Source organism: Neoarthrinium moseri, assembly GCF_022829205.1.
Source record: "Neoarthrinium moseri strain CBS 164.80 chromosome Unknown scaffold48_Wmoseri_CBS_16480, whole genome shotgun sequence".
NCBI classification, from domain to species: domain Eukaryota; kingdom Fungi; phylum Ascomycota; class Sordariomycetes; order Amphisphaeriales; family Apiosporaceae; genus Neoarthrinium; species Neoarthrinium moseri.
In genome coordinates, this window is record NW_026055162.1 from 57,100 (window position 1) to 76,662 (window position 19,563).

The 19,563-nt window shown below is 56.4% G+C and overlaps 4 protein-coding genes across 4 annotated transcripts; 2 read left to right on the forward strand and 2 right to left on the reverse strand.

Moving 5' to 3' along the window:
- Positions 1-256: 256 nt before the first annotated feature.
- On the reverse strand, positions 257-748 carry JN550_009924 (uncharacterized protein; the record flags this gene model as incomplete). Its single annotated transcript, XM_049322048.1, has 2 exons — positions 257-562; positions 620-748. The coding sequence occupies 2 exons, from the start codon at positions 746-748 to the stop codon at positions 257-259; spliced, it is 435 nt and encodes a 144-aa protein (XP_049168042.1).
- Positions 749-2,063: 1,315 nt separating this feature from the next.
- Positions 2,064-2,490, forward strand: JN550_009925 (uncharacterized protein; the record flags this gene model as incomplete). Its single annotated transcript, XM_049322049.1, has 2 exons — positions 2,064-2,419; positions 2,469-2,490. 2 exons carry the CDS (start codon positions 2,064-2,066, stop codon positions 2,488-2,490), a joined length of 378 nt encoding a protein of 125 aa, XP_049168043.1.
- A 1,983-nt stretch (positions 2,491-4,473) lies between these two features.
- On the forward strand, positions 4,474-6,731 carry JN550_009926 (uncharacterized protein; the record flags this gene model as incomplete). The annotated part of the gene is made up of 7 exons (XM_049322050.1): positions 4,474-4,745; positions 4,799-4,809; positions 4,877-5,032; positions 5,095-5,482; positions 5,568-5,652; positions 5,741-5,779; positions 5,835-6,731. The coding sequence occupies 7 exons, from the start codon at positions 4,474-4,476 to the stop codon at positions 6,729-6,731; spliced, it is 1,848 nt and encodes a 615-aa protein (XP_049168044.1).
- Positions 6,732-7,263: 532 nt separating this feature from the next.
- Positions 7,264-18,035, reverse strand: JN550_009927 (uncharacterized protein; the record flags this gene model as incomplete). The annotated part of the gene is made up of 3 exons (XM_049322051.1): positions 7,264-13,521; positions 14,452-17,917; positions 17,989-18,035. 3 exons carry the CDS (start codon positions 18,033-18,035, stop codon positions 7,264-7,266), a joined length of 9,771 nt encoding a protein of 3,256 aa, XP_049168045.1.
- Positions 18,036-19,563: the final 1,528 nt, after the last annotated feature.

Genomic DNA, 19,563 nt, shown 5'->3' on the forward strand with positions numbered 1-19,563 from the left:
TAATTGATGGGAATGATGTTTTGCACAACCTTGTTACAGGCTCGGAGTTGTATTTGCACACAATAGTTGGCTTAAGATACTGTTCCCCGTGGTCTGGAGTCTTGCAACCACGGCAGGTTCACGTACTAGAATACTTGTTGCAACTGTGCGAAGTTTCAACATCGAAGTCGAGAAGCTCCGGACGGCACACGTGAACTCGGACTACCAGCTGAAACCGGGGATTGAAATTTCCAATAAGCTGAGAAGGTGCGCTAGATTATGGGTCCATTTCAAGCGTTGCGGACGGCAGTGCATCATTTGTTCGTGCAGTGAACCACGATACTTCCAGAGTCCTCCGCGTAGGAGTAAGCCCAGCAAGGGGAGCCATTTGATTTGCACTGAACATTCCTGTTAACAACAAAACCCGAATTGGCAAGAAGGCGCCACCTACAGCATATTGGGAGTCGGCTGCGTTCCCACAGGCCGTCATGCCGGCGTTGTTGTGCCACTTGTAGTCGCAACCCCAAGTGCCAGACAGCCCGTTTAGCGTACATACACCAGCACCACCATCAGTTTTGCATGTCTAGGCCTCAATCAGTATGTGAATGAGTAATATCTTCAGGTCTCAGTAGTTACATACTCCTTGGAATCGAACACCACCAGAGATCCCGGAATACTCGCACTCATTGTGGCGCGCAAAGAGTTTGCTCGCCGGAGTAGCGGCAGCCACGGATAATAAGCTAAAGAGAGTAAGGACTGCCGATTTCATGATGGCTGTTGGAAGGAAAACGTCAGGACTTGCAGGAACAGAAGTTCGACAATCCGCAACTACGTCGAAAGATATGGAGACCCGGCGGAGGCAGGACTCGATTCCATATATTACTTGTCCAAGCAATTTCATAATGCATGCATCTCTCGTATTGTAGGTTGAGTCGTATGTACCCCGAAATGAACGAGCCTAGCGAGTGGGGTGGCTAGAGTCCAGTGCTGTCAGCTTCTCATCTGAGGTGCTTAGTTTCGATTTTTAGTCCTAGCTTGTGGGGTTGTAGGATTCCAGGAAATTGCTTGCTGACTGGGTGGGACGACCCTTCACATAGGGATCCTACACTCTCCACACCTCGTCTGTTATAAGCATAATTTCAAGACCATAAGCCTTGCCCTTAAAAGGTATCGCACTTAAATTCAAGGGCTGAATTATGTATAAAGAGAATAATAATAAAAATTATTATAAATATATAGGGCTTGATTAATTTTTTAAGATTAAGAAAACTGCCTTAAGTTAGCATTACGCAATTGTGCGACTGCTAAAAAAAGGGCCCATGCTGGTGGAATAGTGCCACCCAATTATATCGCGAGCCCACAACAGCGCTTCCACACTAGGCACTCGTTATAGTATTATTATGCGCCAATGGTGATAGGCAACGGTCGCTTCACACCGAACGCAACTGGCAACACAAATAATCGATGGTCTGTTACGGATTGACTAGTGCAGGTGGTCGCTGTAATGGAGGACGAGGGGTGGTCAACCCCCACCTGTATATAGCAAACGCCACGGCTGTAGAGGGAACTCTTCTTTCCTCTCTCTCCCAGGTTTAGATTTTTTGCAATACTATAGGATTTGCAGCAAAACCTCGATTCACCTGTGGTGCCGTAACATGGTCATCGAAAGCCCAGCCGGTCCTATATTTTATAACAAGTAGCTCAATTAATTCTTTCTGGAAGGCTTCGTTCTACTGAGTCACCTCTCGTATTGTGGTCGCCACTGCGGCATCCAGTGGTCGGCGAATTCCGTTACTGAGCGGTTTCAGACCCGAGCTCTGCAGCATGCAGCTTATGGAGTGGATAGTATATGCGCGGATGGACCCATGGGACTTACGTTATGTGCGCAAGGCAGAGATCATACATTTCGCCTGACATTGAGCTTTCTCGCAAAATGGATCGCAAATAGTGTTCTAAGTGGAATTACTGAACGAGTATAAATATAAGCTTTTGCTCGCATGTTGACTTATTGGTGAGTCTCATCTTCTCTTTACACTCTACACACACTAAGAACAATCACTTGATTCCAACCGAACGTCTTCAAAATGAAGTCTGCTACCGTTCTCACCACCCTTGGTGCCATTCTTTCCTTTGGCGCCCAGACGGTCGTTTCAACTTGCTACAAAAGCGGCGATGACTTGCCTGACAAGGCACAAGCCATTGCGTTCATTACTGACGCCTGTCGCGGCAACAACGGCATGTTCACGGGCGCCTTCGGCCCACTACAAACCAAATCTATGTGTCCTAACTCTCATGGCGTAAACATATTATTCGAGGTCCAGAACTTGAACGGAGTAGGCAACTACGACCTCGATGACAACGAATGCATCACCCGTCTGGGCAACGAGATTAACGCCTGCTCTCGCGGCGGCGAGTCTACCATTGCTAGCTGGCGCTTCCGGTGAGTTGACCATGTGAGATTTTGGATGAAGGTTGACTAACCTTAATAGCGTCGACCCTGGCAACTGCTAAGTACCATGGCCGTTCCCAAACGAGTTCCGCGACAGAGAGGATGGGGAGGAAGAGGATTCGTTTTGTAAGGGCAAGTGGAAGTTCCAGGAGATTTTAGTCAATTTTTTGGCTAGTTTTGTTTTGGAGCAGATCGTGAGGGTATGTGACGTGGTCGAGGCTACTTTCTAAATAATGCTCTGTCTTGCTTGACGATTGATCAAACGTGGCAGGCGGGAAACGAGTGCACCCCGCTGCTGTATATCAAAGTGTTGTTAGATTGTATTTACAAAAAGAATTTGGGAGAAAAGAAACACCGGACCTCTTCTATCATTGAGAAATTGTGGCAAGTAGTCCCATTTGCATTCGTGAATGTTTAGCGCAGAAGTCGAGTTTTCGTCACTGCACCGTTAGTATTTTGTCACCGTGTAGCTACAACGTGATTCAGCCACGAACCTTTGCGGTTGAAAAGCATGTTGGGACTTCGTAAGGTATAGATATATGTGGGAAAGGGCTGAACGTTAGTTCCAAGTGTTCCTTTACGAAGACCGAACATATAACGATATCATAGTGCGGGCGAATCAATGACCGATGGATTATTCGAAATCTGGACGCGGTGATGTTAATAACCTAATCAAGTTGAAACTTGTGCTACATGAAGAGATTGACAACAGATCCGCTGGAGGGTTGCTTCGTGCGAGACAGACATGGCGTCAGGTAGGCTTACTCTCCTGCACGACCGCTGAGCTCAACCATGTCCTTCCTTCTACGGCATATTACTTTTCTTTGAGCATTATGTCCGCTCCGTGCAATGGTCAGTCTACGCCTAATGAAGCATTAGCAGAGGAGACCACATAAATTAGAAGATTAGCAGACAAACGCGGTGGGGGATCAACATATGATGAAGAGGTCTCACAAAACAATTCAGCCGTGAGGCCAACTTCATCGCATTTCGATATCGGCGCCATCGTCACAATCTATATGCGTTACTTATTCTATCAGGGAGGTTTCCAAGGAGGGCTTTTACCAACTCAAGGCTTCTGTATGCCGATACCAAATCCCCATAGAAATTAGTCCGGAAATTGGTTTCGGAGACGACGGTCAACAGAAACAGCTAGAGTATCACTATCGAGCTGTCCGACTGTGTCACAACCAAGTGCTGGAACAACTAGTCTCAACGAAAAAGAAATGTTTTTTGGGAACCATCCAAAAAGCGGACTTTAATTTCGCACGTAAGAGCCCAGGACCAGCGTGAAGATCCCAGAGTTTCTTTACGCATTAGCTCCCGCTGCGATCTTCTTTTTAATAGATAAGGTTCGGACTCTGGTGATCTCGGTGAGGTTGAACAAGGCTTACAACAAAAAAGAAATTTGCCCATGGTCCTAAACCATATGCTGCCTGATCCGGTAGTGATCTCTGTTCGGTCCTTGATTATTAGCCTAGCGGATTTTTTTCGTGCCATTCGCATGCATTGCTTAGCCCAAACCAAACTCTATCCACCCAACTATATAAGCTCAGCCAACAGCGATTTCAGGGTAGCATGAATTGTACAGTCATGGAAGCGAGAATTTCGTGAGCACATACATGACCACTTGAGAATCATCAGAGACGCATCAATGTGCATTGCGGAGGAAGAGTGCTTTATTCACCACGCGGTTACTGAGAAGCGGAAGCATCGCGAAGTTAGCCAAGACTATCTGCGGGCTTGGCCACGTACATCCCAAGTATGCATGATTGCTACGGCAGATACTAGAATCTAACATTGTTGGCTGCCGTGGTTGGGGTATATCCACTCGGCGCCCCGGGTGTTGGAGAAGAGGGAACTCTGTCGGCAGATGTGACATGCGGGGTTGGCTTCGTAGTATATAAAGGTTTCCTTAATTTCTGATACCCATTCAAAGTACAAGTTGTATACGATTATATACGAATGCTACTGCGAGCTTCATGTTCTGATACACAAACAGGATCGAATAGAATACACAGACCATATAGAGATTCCCTGCAAATATGTCTACCACATCAGAAGTAGCCACTTCCGTCCCCACCCTCGCCGACAAGCACTCGGGCATCCCGCAGTACCTGCTGGAAAAAGCCGTGAACGCAAAGAAGGCGATCCGCGAGGGCAGTACCGATAAAGCTGGTGAGAAGAAGCCGGCGAGGTCAGTTGCTATACCACAGGGCGTAGACGAAGACACTTTTTTCAAAGCCATAGACGAACTACGTGGGACCCTCGGCGCGCAGCATGTAGAGCTGAATGATAAGCCATTGGAGGACGGATGGTGAGTACCCAGACTCCTTGCCGTGCTGACAAGTTCTAATCACGTCGACTCAGGTACATGGAGCGTAAGTCTTCCGGCCCGGATCTGGCTAAACAAAGACCGGCCTATTAACGGTGGAAGGTTGACTTCAGACCCAAACACGCACGATGCGATGACCATCATTGACCAGGAGGAGTTCGTATCATCAGCCGTTGTCTACCCTGGGAGCACCGGGGACGTGCAGAAGGTGGTCGTCTGGGCTAACAAGCATCTGGTACCCATATCCCCCATTTCGATGGGCCGCAACCGTAAGCAAACTCGCGTCGTATTCTTATTCGTTGAGTCGCTCAACATACTAATAATACCCAAGTCGGCTATGGCGGTGCGGGCCCACGTGTGCGCGGTGCTGTAGTGATCGACCTCGGGCGCCGAATGCACGCGATACTTGACATCAGCCCGGAGGACTACACCTGCCTCGTTGAACCAGGAGTATCTTACTATGCATTGTACGAGGAATTGCAGAAGCGTGGGCTCGGCGACCACATGTGGATCGACGTTCCCGATCTAGGAGGCGGATCCGTGATGGGCAACGCGCTGGACCGCGGCGTGGGCTATTCGCCGTACGGGGACCACTGGGCGACACATTCTGGCCTGGAGGTCGTCATGCCCACCGGTGAAGTCGTGAGGACGGGCATGGGGGCGCTCGAGGGGAGCAACACATGGGCGTGCTTCCCGTACGGCTTCGGGCCGTACGTCGAGTGAGTTCTCCCTGCATTCGTCCAAGCAGTCCCTTTCTTTCGATGTCGCCCCAGAATGAAGGCTGACCAGAGTCACACCCTATAGCGGCATGTTCTCGCAGTCCAACTTTGGGATTGTGACGAAGATGGGCATGACCCTGATGCCGAACCCAGGAGGGTACGAAAGTTTTGTGAGTTAAGACCCTAAACCCCTGGACTTATAACCCCATGGATTCTTTTCAAAGTAAACGAAGAGGGACACTCATCTTTTCAAAACAGATGTATACGTTCCCGAGAGAGGAAGATCTGCCACAAATCGTAAGTCCACTCACACCCCCCCGTCTTGGCCCCCCTTACTCACCTCCGGCCCCAGATCGACATAATCCGGCCCCTCCGCATCAGCAACATCCTGGAGAACGTAGCGCAGCTGCGGCACGTGGTGCAGGCGCTGGCGGTGCGCGGGCAGCCGCGCACGCACTGGTACGGGGGCTCGGGCCCGATCCCGGACGCCGTGGTGCACGAGGCGGCGGCGGCGCTGCCGGCCGGCGACTACACGTGGGCGTACTTCGGCATGGCGTACGGGCCGGCGGCGGCGCGGCAGCACAAGCTGGGGATCGTGGACGCGGCGTTCCGGCGGGTGCCGGGGGCGCGGCGCGTCGACGCCGCGGACCTGCCGGCCGACGACTACTTCTGGTCGCGCGACCGCGTCGCCCGCGGCACGCCCGACCTGCACGAGCTGCGCTGGTGCAACTGGCGGCCCAACGGGTCGCACGTGGCCTTCTCGCCCGTGTCGCCGATCCGCGGCGCGGACGCGGCGGCGCTGCTGGAGCTGGCGCGGCGGCGACACACGGAGTTCGGCGGCATCGACCTGTTCCCGGCCTTCTGCGTCGGGCTGCGCGAGATGCACCTGATCGTGGAGATCGTCTTCGACCGGCGGGACGCCGGCCGGCGCCGCGATGCCATGCGCTGCCTGCGCGCCATGGTCGACGACGCGGCGGCTCTAGGCTACGGCGAGTACCGCACGCATCTGGCGCTGATGGACCAGGTGGCCGGGACGTACGCGTGGGGCGGCGGCGCGCTGGGGCGGCTGCACGAGACCATCAAGGACGCCGTCGACCCCAACGGGATCCTGGCGCCGGGCCGGTGCGGCGTCTGGCCGCGGCGGTACCGGGGCAAGGGCTGGGAGATGCGCGGGGGCGGCGACCAAGGCGCCGACCATGAGGAGACGAGCCAGGGCAAAGGGGTCGACGGCGCGGGAAAGGCCGCGTAGGTGTGATCGTCGGTGGTCTGGGGAGATATATCTATCTCGGCTTCGCGCGCTGGAGCCGGGCTAGCTAATACAGATAGAGCTCGGATCTCGAAGAGAGAATACACAAGCCGAAGTCGTGTCTTCTTTACCTAGGGGGTGGTCACACCTTTGCATATTTGGTAAGCCATGGAGCATGTGAAACGAATCAATTCATTACCAGGCCCTTGGACCCTCTACGTGAAATGAAACAAATCTAGCGGGCTCATGAGCCGCGCAAGCTGAGGCTTTGACTATGCTAGAAAAAAAGGACCGGATGGTATCTCGGGTAATGGGTATGTGCTGTCCAAGCAGTATAAACTTTACAAAAGCAAAATGAAGAATCTCGTCCGTCTTCCTGCCCCAACAGCATAATATGCAAAAATCAAATTTTCCAACATTCCAAAACTTCCTTGGGTAGAATAATGACGTTGCTGTATCTCGGTCGTGAATATTAACACGCACTTTAAGCGTCTCTTTAGGCGGGGAGTCTGTCACGGCCTTCAATGCGGTCCGTTTATGGTTCCCAGTCGCCAAACTCGCCAGCACCGTAGGGGTTCCATTCCTGTCCGGGATAGGATGTAGCGCTCATCATCGGTAGGTCATCGCCGTCATCATTGACAGCCGCAAGTTCAACAGGTTGGTCGACTAAGATCTTCTCCTCAGGCTCTGCGTGAGCGGCATGTACAGTGCTGCCGTTCGAATGGGGAGTTTCTGTCTGGTAGCTGCTGCTCCTAGACACAGCACCAGACGCCAAAGCACCAACAGCTGCACCGGCAGCTGCGCCACCAGCGATGGCAGCAGCATTCGACCCTTGCCTTCCAGCTTCGTCGTTATGAGCAGCCCCGTTGTGTGGTTGAGTGACAGGCGTGCCATGGTTTTGAGCTTGCGGCGGTGGGGCCTTGCGGGGGGTCGCATCATATAGATCTTCCTGATCACGGGAATATCCGTTTGCCGTCGAGACATTAACATTCAGGTTGGGATTCGACGGTTGGTGAGCCGGTTGATGAGCCGCTTGGTGAGTTGGTGGTGTTGATACAGGAGGCTCAGGGCTTACACTAAAAGTCCTGTGCGGAGCTACATCGGGACTCAACGAAGTGGTTCGTGGCGGCTCGTCAGCCACAGAGAGGTTGCTAGTGACATGACGCACGGCATGCTGTCCGGCATTCGCCGATCCAGCTGGCGGCGAGGGGGTATGGCCGACAGAGTTGATATCATGTTGCTGCTGGCCGTCGTGGCCCGAAACCATTGATGGCAACGGAGGATTCGGTAGCCTGCCAGCGGCAGTGTTCACTGGAGAAAATGTGTTTGCGGAGTCAGGCAAAGGTTGGTTCTGGGGTGACCCTGTGTGCTGATCCTGAGACTGAGTGTTCACATCAGTGACAATCTGCTGAGGCTGCTGCTTGTGTAGGTCAGAACCAGGGTGGGCGGGCACGATATGGACTTGGGAGGCAGTCTGGATCTGGGCAGAAAGATCTTGGTCGGATTCCCTGGCGCTAGGAGGTGACAGGAATGTGCCTTGGCTCCCAAACTGCGGTTGGGGAGAGCTTCTGGCCTCAGAAGCTTGGTCAGAAGGCGGACCCTGTGAAGCAGGTGGTTGCGCAGCGAGGTGCTGTTGCGGCGCAGGACTTCCAGTGTGCTGCGGTACTAACTGTTGAGGCTGGCCCTGGTGCGGCGGCTGGTTGGCATAAGCGCCCTGAGGAACATTGTACTGAGAACCAGGTTGTGGCTGTGGCTGCGGCTGCGGCTGAGGCTGGACTTGATGAGACGGCGCGGGCGAGGGCAAGCGAGGATCGATCTGTTGTGAAGCGCCGGTGTGCTGGGGCATTAGTGGTTGCTGGAAGCTCTGCGAAGCGCCAGTGTGCTGCGGTACAAGGGGCTGGAACTGTGGTCCATACTGCTGCGGAGGCGACCCCTGACGGACATTGTAAGGAGAAGGTGCCACCATATTTGGAACGTTGTACCCATGGACTGCCTCATAACCCCGTGGAATCGGAACAGCTGCGTACTGGGGTTCCTGCCGTTGTGCGGGAGACTGACTGCGTACACCCTGCATCATGGGAAGCACAGCAGGCGATATCTGGCCACGTCCCACTTGCATTTGCGACGGAAGCTGACCACGATCGCCATGGATCAGTGGAGTAATCTGACCGCGACCGAACTGAGGTGGCTGCATCTGCGGCTGCTGTTGTCCCGGGCCGGGCCCGAAGGAACCTTGACGTGGTCCGCCAGGAGGAATCTGCCCACGACCGGCTTGCATCATCTGTGGAGGCATTGGCTGGCCCGGCTGAGGTGGCATCTGCCCTCGTCCTCCATGCATCATCGGCGGAGGGCCTTGCTGAAATTGAGGTGGACGCTGCTGACCCTGAGGCTGCTCAGGCTGCTTTGTGCGCTTGAAGGCACCCAACAGTTTGGATGAAGTACTCTCCCTTTGGGGCACTGGCTGGCTACCAGTTGGGGCCTGCGAGACAGTAGAATCTCGCTTCTTACTAACGCCCCCGAAAAGCTTCGACATTGTGCCTTTTTGTTGCTCTTGGGACGGGCCGGGGCCGGGCCTCCACTGACCCTGCATATGCGGAGGTGGTTGTTGACCCGGAGGGCCCTGTGTACCCGCGCGGGTGAAACCCCACGGCTGAGGGGGTTGGTTCTGCTGCGGCCCAGGGGCTGGTCCTGGTTGTCCGCGGCCTGCTTGACCAGGTTGTCCTGGTTGATTAGGCAAGCCCTGAGGAGCCCCAGCAGGCTGAGCGGATGACGCTTGCTGCCCGGGCTGAGGTTGTCGATCTGCAGCCGCCCATTGTTGCTGCGGTGGAGAGTGTGGACTCGGTTGCGGTTGACTAGAAACTGTAGACCCCCGTCGGGCTTCAGGGCTACCCGGTGCCGGCGCCGGAGCCGGGGACTGAGAAGGAGTTGGCAGCGATGGGCGACGCATATGTTCAGCGTGGGCAGGGGCCCCCAGCTGCGGGCTCTTCTGGATGGCAGAGTTGGGGCCACCTCCCTGCTGGCCGTCTCCTCCAAACTCAGCGGAATGACCCAGCTGCTTCGCAGACTGTTCGGGCCCAGACTCGGCGGCACTAGGGGTCACCGCCGGCGGCTGGCTGGCAGAAATGGAACCGGACGCTTGTCTCGCATAACCTGATCCGACTGGTTTACGGTTAGGGGAAACGCGAGGTAAAATGGATGATCCACCGATACTCAAGCGTTCTTGGGAGGATTTCTGAGAAAGTGATCCTTGCGGCCCCGTGGGCTGCTCGCTGGCACCAACAGCCGGAATAGCAGATTGAGAATCAGGAGACCGTTGCCCCTGTGCACCATGCTGCCCAGACACGACCGGAGGCTGGGGCAGATTGGACTGCTGTTGGGGTGTGCCCTGTTGGCCTTGCAATGGCATATGCGTTTGGGACGGTACGCGCATGCCCATCGTCACTCCGCCTTGGCCAGGCACGGCAGTGGGTTGTGCTCCAGGAGGTCCAGGCTGCCGCATTTGTTGCATAGGGTTCTGGAATCCTTGGAAGCCTGGCATTCCCGTACCTTGCCCGACTTGTTGTCCCGGGGGTGGTGACATTTGTCCTGGCTGGCCTTGAGGATATCCTTGTGGGTAACCTTGTGGGTAACCTTGTGGATGACCTGGTTGTTGAGGATACATCATGCGTTGAGGAAATTGTTGGCCTGGGGGAGGCCCTTGTCCAGGATGTGGCTGTTGACCTGGCTGCTGACCAGGCGGCATGTGCATTGTGAATTGCCTCAACGGTGGTGGCTGTTGCCCCTGGGGAGGTGCTGAATCTTTGGCACTTGACCCTGGACGATTGCCGAACAACCCGCCAAGGAACCCGCCGGTGGAGGGTTTCCTGCTCTTGTCGTCACCGGTATTCTGCGGTCCTAGAGGCGAGAGCGCATTCGGTGGTCCCATGGCGGGAGGCCCTTGAGCAGAACCTTGGGTACTGCTTCTCCCTCTGCTCAGGGGTGGGGGAGGGCCCATGATGCCCGGTTGCCCGAATTGCGCAGGGGGCTGTTGACCTTGAGGTGGCCCTTGATATCCCACGGGGCCTGGCCTTGGAGGGCCTTGCATTGACGGCCGAGTTGATGGCACATTCTCTGGCTTTCCAGACTGTTGCTCGTCTTTCGAACCGCCCTTGAACATGCCCTTCAAATCCGATAGACGCTTCTTTGGACCGCCTGCTGCATTGTGGACAGAGTTGGTATCACTCTTCGGACCGGAGTTGTCCGGCTTTGTGACGCCAAGATTTGACATCTGCTTCGCGAGGCCCCCTGCACCGAAAAATGTCTTTTTCTTATCTGGGGGTGCAAATTGCTGCTGATGCTGAGGTTGCTGTGCTGGCTGTCCGGGAGCGTTGGGATGCTGTGCCGGACCATTGTTGGTCAGGGGAACGCCGATGCCGAAGAATGAACTGCGCTTCCTCTTCTCTTTGGGTTCGTCAGTAATATCACTGGTCTCAGATACTTCGTCACTCTGGACTGCAGGCCCGTCCTTGGACATGGAGTTATCCCTTCGGTGCTGCGGCAAGAATTTGCCACCAATCTCCTTCAGCAGACCTGGGTTTCGTTTGCCATCGTCCAAATCCTGAGTTGAGGATCGCGAAATGCCCATGCTGTCTCTCTGCTGCTGTGCTTGTGCAGGTGGCAGGAACTGAAGTTGATCCTGCTGGACCGGAGATTGGTTCGAACTTCCGGCAGGGAACAGGCCGGGAAATCGATTGGCTGTGACAGGAGGCATCCCACTGTTGCGCGACGCGCGCTGCAGAGGCTGGGACGGGCCATCAGGCGTTGGAGATTCCGTCTCCTTGTCGTACGCGTAGTAGCCCGGCTGCTGGGCGGGTGGACTTTGTGGTTTCCTTGAAGTATTGAGAGGTTCTGACAGATGAGACTCCTCAAGCTTCCACTGCCCCTGCGGGGGGAAACGGTGGATTGGGTTCCCTGGACCAGGCGAAGAGGCCATGCCGGGTCTCGCGCCGGCTTGCATGGTTGGTGCGTTTTGCGCCGGCGGTGACCCGGTCTGCCCCGGGACCTGGCTGAATTGAGATTGCGGTACGCCGGGAACAGCACCTCCTTGGCCCATCATGTGCTGCTGCGGTTGGTTCGCTCCGGGGCCGAAGCCGGCCTGTGGCGGCGGCGGCGGCGAACGGTCTCCGTTGGGGCCGGGTCCACGGCCTGCCAAGAAGCCATTACCCTGCTGGACAGGATGACCGTACCCATTCTGGCCGTTGGCAGTAGCGAATTGGTCTGGATGCTGTGGGCTAGACTGGGGGAAGTTGTGCATCTGCTGGGCTATATGCGGCGGCATCTGACCGTTCGGGTGCTGGCTGGGAGCCTGGGGCCCGCGGTTGCTCTGCGCACCGTAGGCATCCATACTGCCCGGGACGGCGGGTACGGGGGGCTCGTCTTCTTCCGACGGGGTGACGGGCGAAGACGTAGAGTTGTTGTCGTCGATCAGGCCTCTCTTACTGCCAAGGAGGCCGAAGGTCGAGGTACGGCGGATGGGCGGCAGGCCGACGAAGGAGCTCTGCCGGGCAGGGGCCGGGTCACTGTCTTCCTGTGTGAACTGCTGCAGGGGAGATGCGACCGGCCTCTCAGCCGTGAGCGGCACTGTCATAGTTGGTCGGTCGACACCAGGTGGCCCCGTGTGTGCTGGGGCCGAAGCTTGCTGTGCGATGGTTTCAACCCGACTATCTGATCTATGGCTAGCAGTCAAATGCGCATCATCATCACGCGCGGATGGCAATGCGGCAGAGGAGACAAGCGACGTGGAATTACGGCGTCCAGCGAGCGGAGCGAAGTCAAAATCGTCCTCCTCGACCAGTGGTGTAGCCGTGAAGGGGTCCCAGGTAGGCTGGTGTTTACTGATGGGAGCCGGCACTGGCAGCTGCGGCGCCTCGGAGCGTTGCCGCAAATTAAGTTGACGTTTATCTGGGGCGGGAGCTGTAGACGATGCTTCGGAAATGGGCGACACTAGCTCGGGCTGTGAGAGGCTACGACGAGCACCGCTGACACGGGCTGCACCGGGCGCAGAAGGTTTGTCCTTCTTGACAGGCGGCGGTGGCGGCGGCGGTGGTAGGGTGTCTCGGTCTCGGGGCGGGAGCCGGGGTGAGGAAGAGGAGAAGGGACGCGGGTGGGTTGCAAGCGGAGGGAAAAGCGACAGACGGCCAGGGAGAGGCGATTGACGCGGTGCAGTGCCGTGGTGCGACGGCGTGCTTGCTGATGTAGCGGAAATCAGAACAGGAGCAGAGGCAGAAGCAGAGGCAGAAACAGAATCAGCGCGAGGAGTTCGACGAGCTGTAAGATGAGCTGATGGTGCCTCTGGTGCAGCAGCTGCTGCTGGTGCTGTGCCTCGCGCTGGTGCTAGTGTCTGCAGGCCTGCTGCTGGTGCTAGTGTCTGCAGGCCTGCTGCTGGTGCTGGTGCTGGTGCTGGTGCTGGTGCCGTGCCTGGTGCGGCTGGAGACGTTGGCCTCTGTCTCTCCCTCTGCCTCTGCCTGGGGTCGCGGTGGACAAGGTGCTGGATTAGCGAGAAGGACGACGAGCGGCCGTGCTTATTGGCGTGGTCTACTGCTGGGTTTGCTGGTGCTACCTGGGCTCGCTGGGCTGGGGGCGGTCCGCCCTGGCCCTGGCCCTGGCCCTGTGAGCGCGCCCCGAAGAAGCCAAGGCCCCAGGACGGGCGCCGCCCATGTCGCGCCCTAGCCTCTTGTGACGTAGTCTGCGTCGCCTGGGGCTGCGGGCCTGGCGACGGTGCAGGCAATTGTGGCTCCCCCGGGTCCCAGTGGTCCTAGAACAGATGAGGGCTGCTATTAATATCCCAATCTTTGCTAGCCGGGGGGAGGAGACGAGAGACACGCCAACGTGCGAGGAAAATGGGAGACGGCGCAGGCTTGCCCACTTGTCACTTGAGGCTAATGTTTTGTGGGGGAGGAGCGCCGCCAGACGCAGTGGAGGGACTCGATCGGGGGGCAGCGCAGCGGCCAGGAAGGCTGAGATGAAAATGTTGGAGACCTGGGCTAGCAACCCAAGGTACCTTGGGTTTGCGAGGTAACTCTGAGCTTCGATTCTTTTTTGGGGTCTATCTGAGCCACTTGGGACGAACTCGCAGTGCAGCCAACAAGGTCGGCAGCCCCAGCCCGGCTGTGAAGGATTCGGTGCTAGCCCAGTTGCACCAGCAAGTGAGATTGGTGGATGCGTGCATGCATCGACTTAATGAACAGAGGGATGATTTGATGAGTGATGAACCGTCCCCCCCAGCGTGTCGGGTCACAAATTGCCAAGGAACATCTGATGATTCGGTACTGCTTGCCGTCCTATTGATATACAAAGACCCCGCTTCGTTTTTGCTCCTACGCCCCCCTTACAGGATCTACAGTACGACTTGGACGGACGGGCGGGCGCACAGCTTGTTATTGGCCAGAAGCCGGGAAACATATCATTGGATCGTTTCCTCTGAACGAACACTCTCCATGTCCGACGTAAGCTGACCGAAGCAGAACACAAAGAGAAGACTACTCATTACGCTGCCTGCCACAAAATGTACGCGCTGCCATGTGTATGCTTCACTCGCGCTGCGATGCAGTTCAAAGGGGAAAAGAAGGAGGAAAAAGATAAGCGTCGTCAAGCGAGCCCGAGGAATTGCGCCATCAATTGATCAATTGGGTGCCCTCATCTCGCCAAACCCCAGGGAGAAGAGAATAAAACATTATTGAAATACCTTGTCGCCTGTGACACGGAGCTTGCTCTTGCCCTTGTTGAAGAGCTTCAACCCCGACTTCATCCCGGCCTTCGTGGCCTTGTTCCCAAATGCCCCCGCGGCCTGGAGGAACTCCTTGCTCTTGGCCCCTACTTGATTTCCGGACGTGCTGAATCCACTGGCTGCCGGCTGCCCGGAGAGGAGATTGCCGGTCGACTGCCGCACAACACCCGGTGGCGGGGCTGCGATGTTGGGATTGCTTGCATTGAGGTATTGTTGGTAGTAGGGCTGCTGCGCAGGTGGCTGTGCATTTGTAGGCGATACCTGAGCCTGGTTTTGGTGGCCAGTCGTGCCCACCGCCAGGTCTCTGAATGATGCCGACAACGTCGTGTGCTCTGGCTCGCTCTTCATATTTTCAAGCCAGTTTGACAGGCCAGAGTCCATTGATGAATACTGCAAACGTGACTCCTCAAACTTTGGTATTCTGAGAGCGGGCGACGGCAGGCTTAAAATCTCCCGCCAACCCATGATGTTTTGCGTTGTGGGAGACGTCACTGGCACGCTGCTTTCTTCCGCTGGCGACGGCGGCTGGGGAGGAGGCGGAGTGGCAAAAGCCGGGTGGTCACCAGGAGGTGGGCTCGGTGAAACTGGGCTTGCCGATGACTGAATAAGGACCTTCTCATCGGCAAGAGACAGGCGTTTCATCTTCGGCTCGGGACTCCTCTCCGCGGACATGACGGACACTGGCGAGGGTGGTTCTATCCCAGCAATACCCAATCCTCCGGGAGTGTGGCTGCTGACCAGAGACACTTGGTGGGATATCGTGCCAGTGTTGTCAGGTTCGATTTGCAATGCCGGAGTCGGTGTGGCCTCCCGCTCGTTGACGTTTGCAGAGGCCTCGGATGGCTCATTGTCATGAGTAGTCAACTCAGCAGTGAATGGCTGGGTAGCGGGCCCCTCTACAGGGCTTAGTGTAACTTCTTCTGGTCCCTGCTCCCACGAGAACCGCCTCGCGAGCTTCGGCGATTTGGATTGGCCATTCTTTGGTAACGCGGGTGGTGCTGTATCGAAATTATTTCCGGTCTCCGACGTGGGCGAGGCTACGAGAGGCTTTTCGTGGTTCAGGATGCTGTCTTTCAGCGTCTGTCCAGTCTCCTGCAGAGATTTGTCCTCGGCCGGTCCCATGTAGTCATCGTAAACGTCCGACAGATATCTACTTTCCCGGAACATCCCAGGAGAGCTCCTGGGCGTTTGAGAACTATTAGTGGCCGGGACCGGGTAGCCGCCCGAACTTTGATGATTTACTGGGCTGAGGGACTTGATAATGTCTTCCCTCAGCTTGTCACTCTCATTTGGTGATGCCGTGCCCACAGAGCTCATTGTCAAGTTGCGAGGGAGGAACCCTGGGCCAGTATAATCAGATGCAGGAGCATCGCCACGTTTGGGATTCAAAGGGGCGGTGGGTAAAACTTCCGATGCGGTTGTAGCGGCGGTGCGTGGATGGGTGGACGAAGAGTATTTCGAGGGAGAGTCGGTGGAAGCCGGTGATCTGACTCCATTCGAGCTAGCCACAGCCTGCTCAACCAGCGGCGGTGGGTTGGGTGAGGATAAAGGATTTCCTGTTTGTAGTGGCGGAAGCATCTGAGGTGTCGGGTGGTGGCCAGGTCCCGCGGCGACAACTTCTTCCGTGACTATCTGATCGTGCTTGCCTGTGGCATTACCGAAACCATCTGCACAGCTGTCGTGTTTTGCTTGTATCTTCGCGATTGCTTTCGGGGTGTGCTCTAGCGAATGGGCTTGTTTGACCGTCGTTGTTGGTGCGATGTCATCCACTTCGGACTCTAGGCCCGGCGACCTCTCAGTATCTTGAACCGGCGAGAGGTTCATTGCTAGAGGCTCCGGCTTTTCCAGGGGTGTGGCATCAGCAGATCCCATATTGGTAGTTTCCGACACCCAGCCTCCAGGTATGGACGGCCGAGACGGCTTTGATCGCTTGGCAGTCGCTGGCTCATCTGATAAGACCTGGTCCTGGTCGCTGGCTGCTCGTATAGTCGAGTCCTGGGCAGGCTCAGACCCGGGCAAAGGCACGGAGGGCTTCGTCTCTTCAGCTAGGGACGGACCCTCAATGAGACTAGGCGCACGCTGTACAGTGTCGGGTGGATTGTTGTCAGAGGGACGAGTGGGGGTTGTGTCGGATGAATCCGACTTGATTTCCGGTGATATACGAGAAGTTGCTGGGTCGTTTGAAGGCCGTGTTTGGTTTCCATCATCAGAAAACCCACCCTCGCCGGCAAAGAAGTCTTCTCCAAAGCCAGACATGCGGGTGAGGTCTGGAAGCCTGGGACTAACAGATTTGCGGCGATCCTCAAGGCTCTTCGCCGTGGTACCATATACCGCTGGCGCAATCGAGTACGAAGGCTGCTCCTGCGTTGACGGTTGGCCAGCGGCGTCGGTGTTTGCCTGCTTGATCAGCCCCTCCAGTCCGTACTCGCTTTTCCGTTCGGCAACAGGGGCCAGTGTCGACTTGAGTCCGCGCGATGAATCCGAGGCGTCGTCTCTTTCGAAACTAAGCCGCCGGCGCGAATCAACCGGGGATTTCATGGCGTTCACGGGGGATGAAGATCTATCGCTCCCGATGCCCGGGTTGCTGTCCATACTTGGTCTCCCGGACTCCATCGACCTGCGCTCTTTCTCCTTCTCCTCGTCCATGCGGCGGTAGATGTCCGAGGGTCGAATGAAAGGAAGCGGCTTGTTAGGGGTGGCAGCCGAGGCGGGCGCGGCACGGCCAGGTGAGCTGGACCGCTGTTCTGTCCAAGGCCGCCCACTAGAGCCCGGTCGCGACCCTGACCTCGCACCTGTCGCATCACCATAGTCCGGTGCATCCTGCTGGCCCATGCTGCTCTTCCGCGGAGGAAACCGCGACGGCGTCGCGCCGGCGGTCGCGGGTGCCGGGGATGCACGATTCTGTGACGCGGGCGAATAGTCCCTGCGGCCAGGATACGTAGCCCCTGGGGCCCCGGCAAAGGACCTTGGCCCAGCAGACTGCGGGGAGGTGATCTGATCCGAGGGCCGGCGGTCTTGCATCGCGCCCTGCGCAAACCCGGAAGTCATCTCGGCAGGGTCGACATTCTTTATCGGCGTAGCCTGTTGTGTCTGGAGCTGCAGCGACGGAGGGCCGCTGGGGTTGCGCCCAAAAGACTCACCCCGGAGATGGCCATAGGCGGCGGATGGCTGAGAAGCAGCACGGTTGCCGGACGACTGCGGGTAGTTGGCCAACACGGCGGGAGCGCCTTGCCCGGGCTGGCGTAAGCCGGTCGGCTTCGGAAGCGGCTGTGGCTCCTCCTCGGGCTCTTCGGGCTCCTCGTCGTCATACTCATTCCCCCAGTCGTCGCCGTCGTAGTTGTTCTTCTTTGCCTCGACCCATTTCCTCGTCTTGGTGCGGTTTACATTCGTCTGGTAGGCACTCGGATTCGGTGTGGCCGGCGACCTGTAGTAATGCATGTCAGCGACTTGCGATCGTATAGCCCGCACTTCGGGGCGCATATGCGGAGGGCTCACATGGGCGAGGCATTCCGATAGATATTGTTGTACGTGCTCTCGTTCATCTCGGCGAACGGAGGGTGTGGAGGTGGGCGCGTCTCTCCGTGGTCAAAACTATTGCGACATCGCCAAATGTCGCTCGTCTACGCTGTGGCGGAAGAAGAAAGCATGCAAAGCCGTGCAGTTGGACGGACGGGATACGGGACACGGTCGAGTTCGACGTAGAACGAGGCTGTGCTCGTGAGTGAGGACTGGCCAACCTCTCCGCTTTCGTACGCCGATTGGGGGGGTCGTACGCTTGTCACGTCAGGAAGCGATTGGCAGCAGCGGCAAAGGATGACGTGGATGGGGAACGGAACGCGCAACAAGGTCAATGGAGCCTAGGTTTGGGGTTTGGGGTTTGGGCGACTGTGACAGGCCGTTGGAAAAGCGACGAGACAGTTTGTATATAACGATGCTCGGCGCGAGTAGGGAGTGGGTTAGGAATGTCAGCCTGCGATGTTGTCTGGGACCGAGGAGGAATGACACTTGTAGGCTCAGAGGAGGCCAGGTCACTTGGGGATGGGGTAAGATGGATGCCGGGCCATGCCATCGACGCCAGATGCGGTGACGATGCAGTGAACATCCGGCGGCGTTATTTTTAATTTTCCCTGCCATGTGGTCCGGCTATGGGGGGCCCTGTCAAGCGTGTCTCTTTCTTGGCCGTCCGTCTGCCCACTTGGGCCCTCACTCTCACCCACTCGCTCCATTCGCTCCATTCACTTCCCAGGTTTACGTGAGTAGCCTGGCGCCAGTCCGCGGTCCATTGGGTTACGCATCGATCTTGCATGCCTAGCTACTGGATACGGCGGCACGTACGGATGGCGCCTGTATGGGGGATAAGTCGGGGACTTTGTCTCATTGCCATGTACACAGTACAACACATTCTCTTACCAAGATATAGATATAAGTTACCAGACAAACTTATAGCCCACCGGCAATCCATTCAAGCTAACAAGTTACCCACCCTCGCCCGCTGCCCCTACGCCTGCTCACATGGTCTGAGCTCAGCAGAAACAGGTTCCGCGGGTGACATTCTGGATCTTGGGTTGTGATGCGAGCGATCAAACTGCCGGCGCGCCGTCGTCGCATTGCGCACAGAGGTTGCGGTCCAAAATCTGTGGATCTACGTATATGCTACCTGGCGTTTCAGCCATCGACGCATGACAGGCGGGGCCCAGCGCAAGGCCAAGATGCCACGATCCCGACACAATTCATTACTACCTTGGCCACGGGTTCGTCGATACGTGTGTTGCCTTTGTACTGGTACTGCACCATAATGGTTTCCGGTCAGTTGGCCTCGTATTGATGGGCAGAGAAAGAACACGTGCGAGAGTATGTCCCTCGGATTTCAGTCGTGTAAGTGGCGGGAAAGCATACCTAGGACCTCGGAAGGTTTTAATGTAGGCTACGTCTGGTTGACCTCCCAACAAGGTGCAAGCTGCGGATCCCCAAACGCTTGTCTTGATCGATCCAGACAACTATGATGCTGGCTGCAAACTACATTGCAGTAGGCACCCAGGGGTTCGGACACGACAGACATGCTCAAAGACT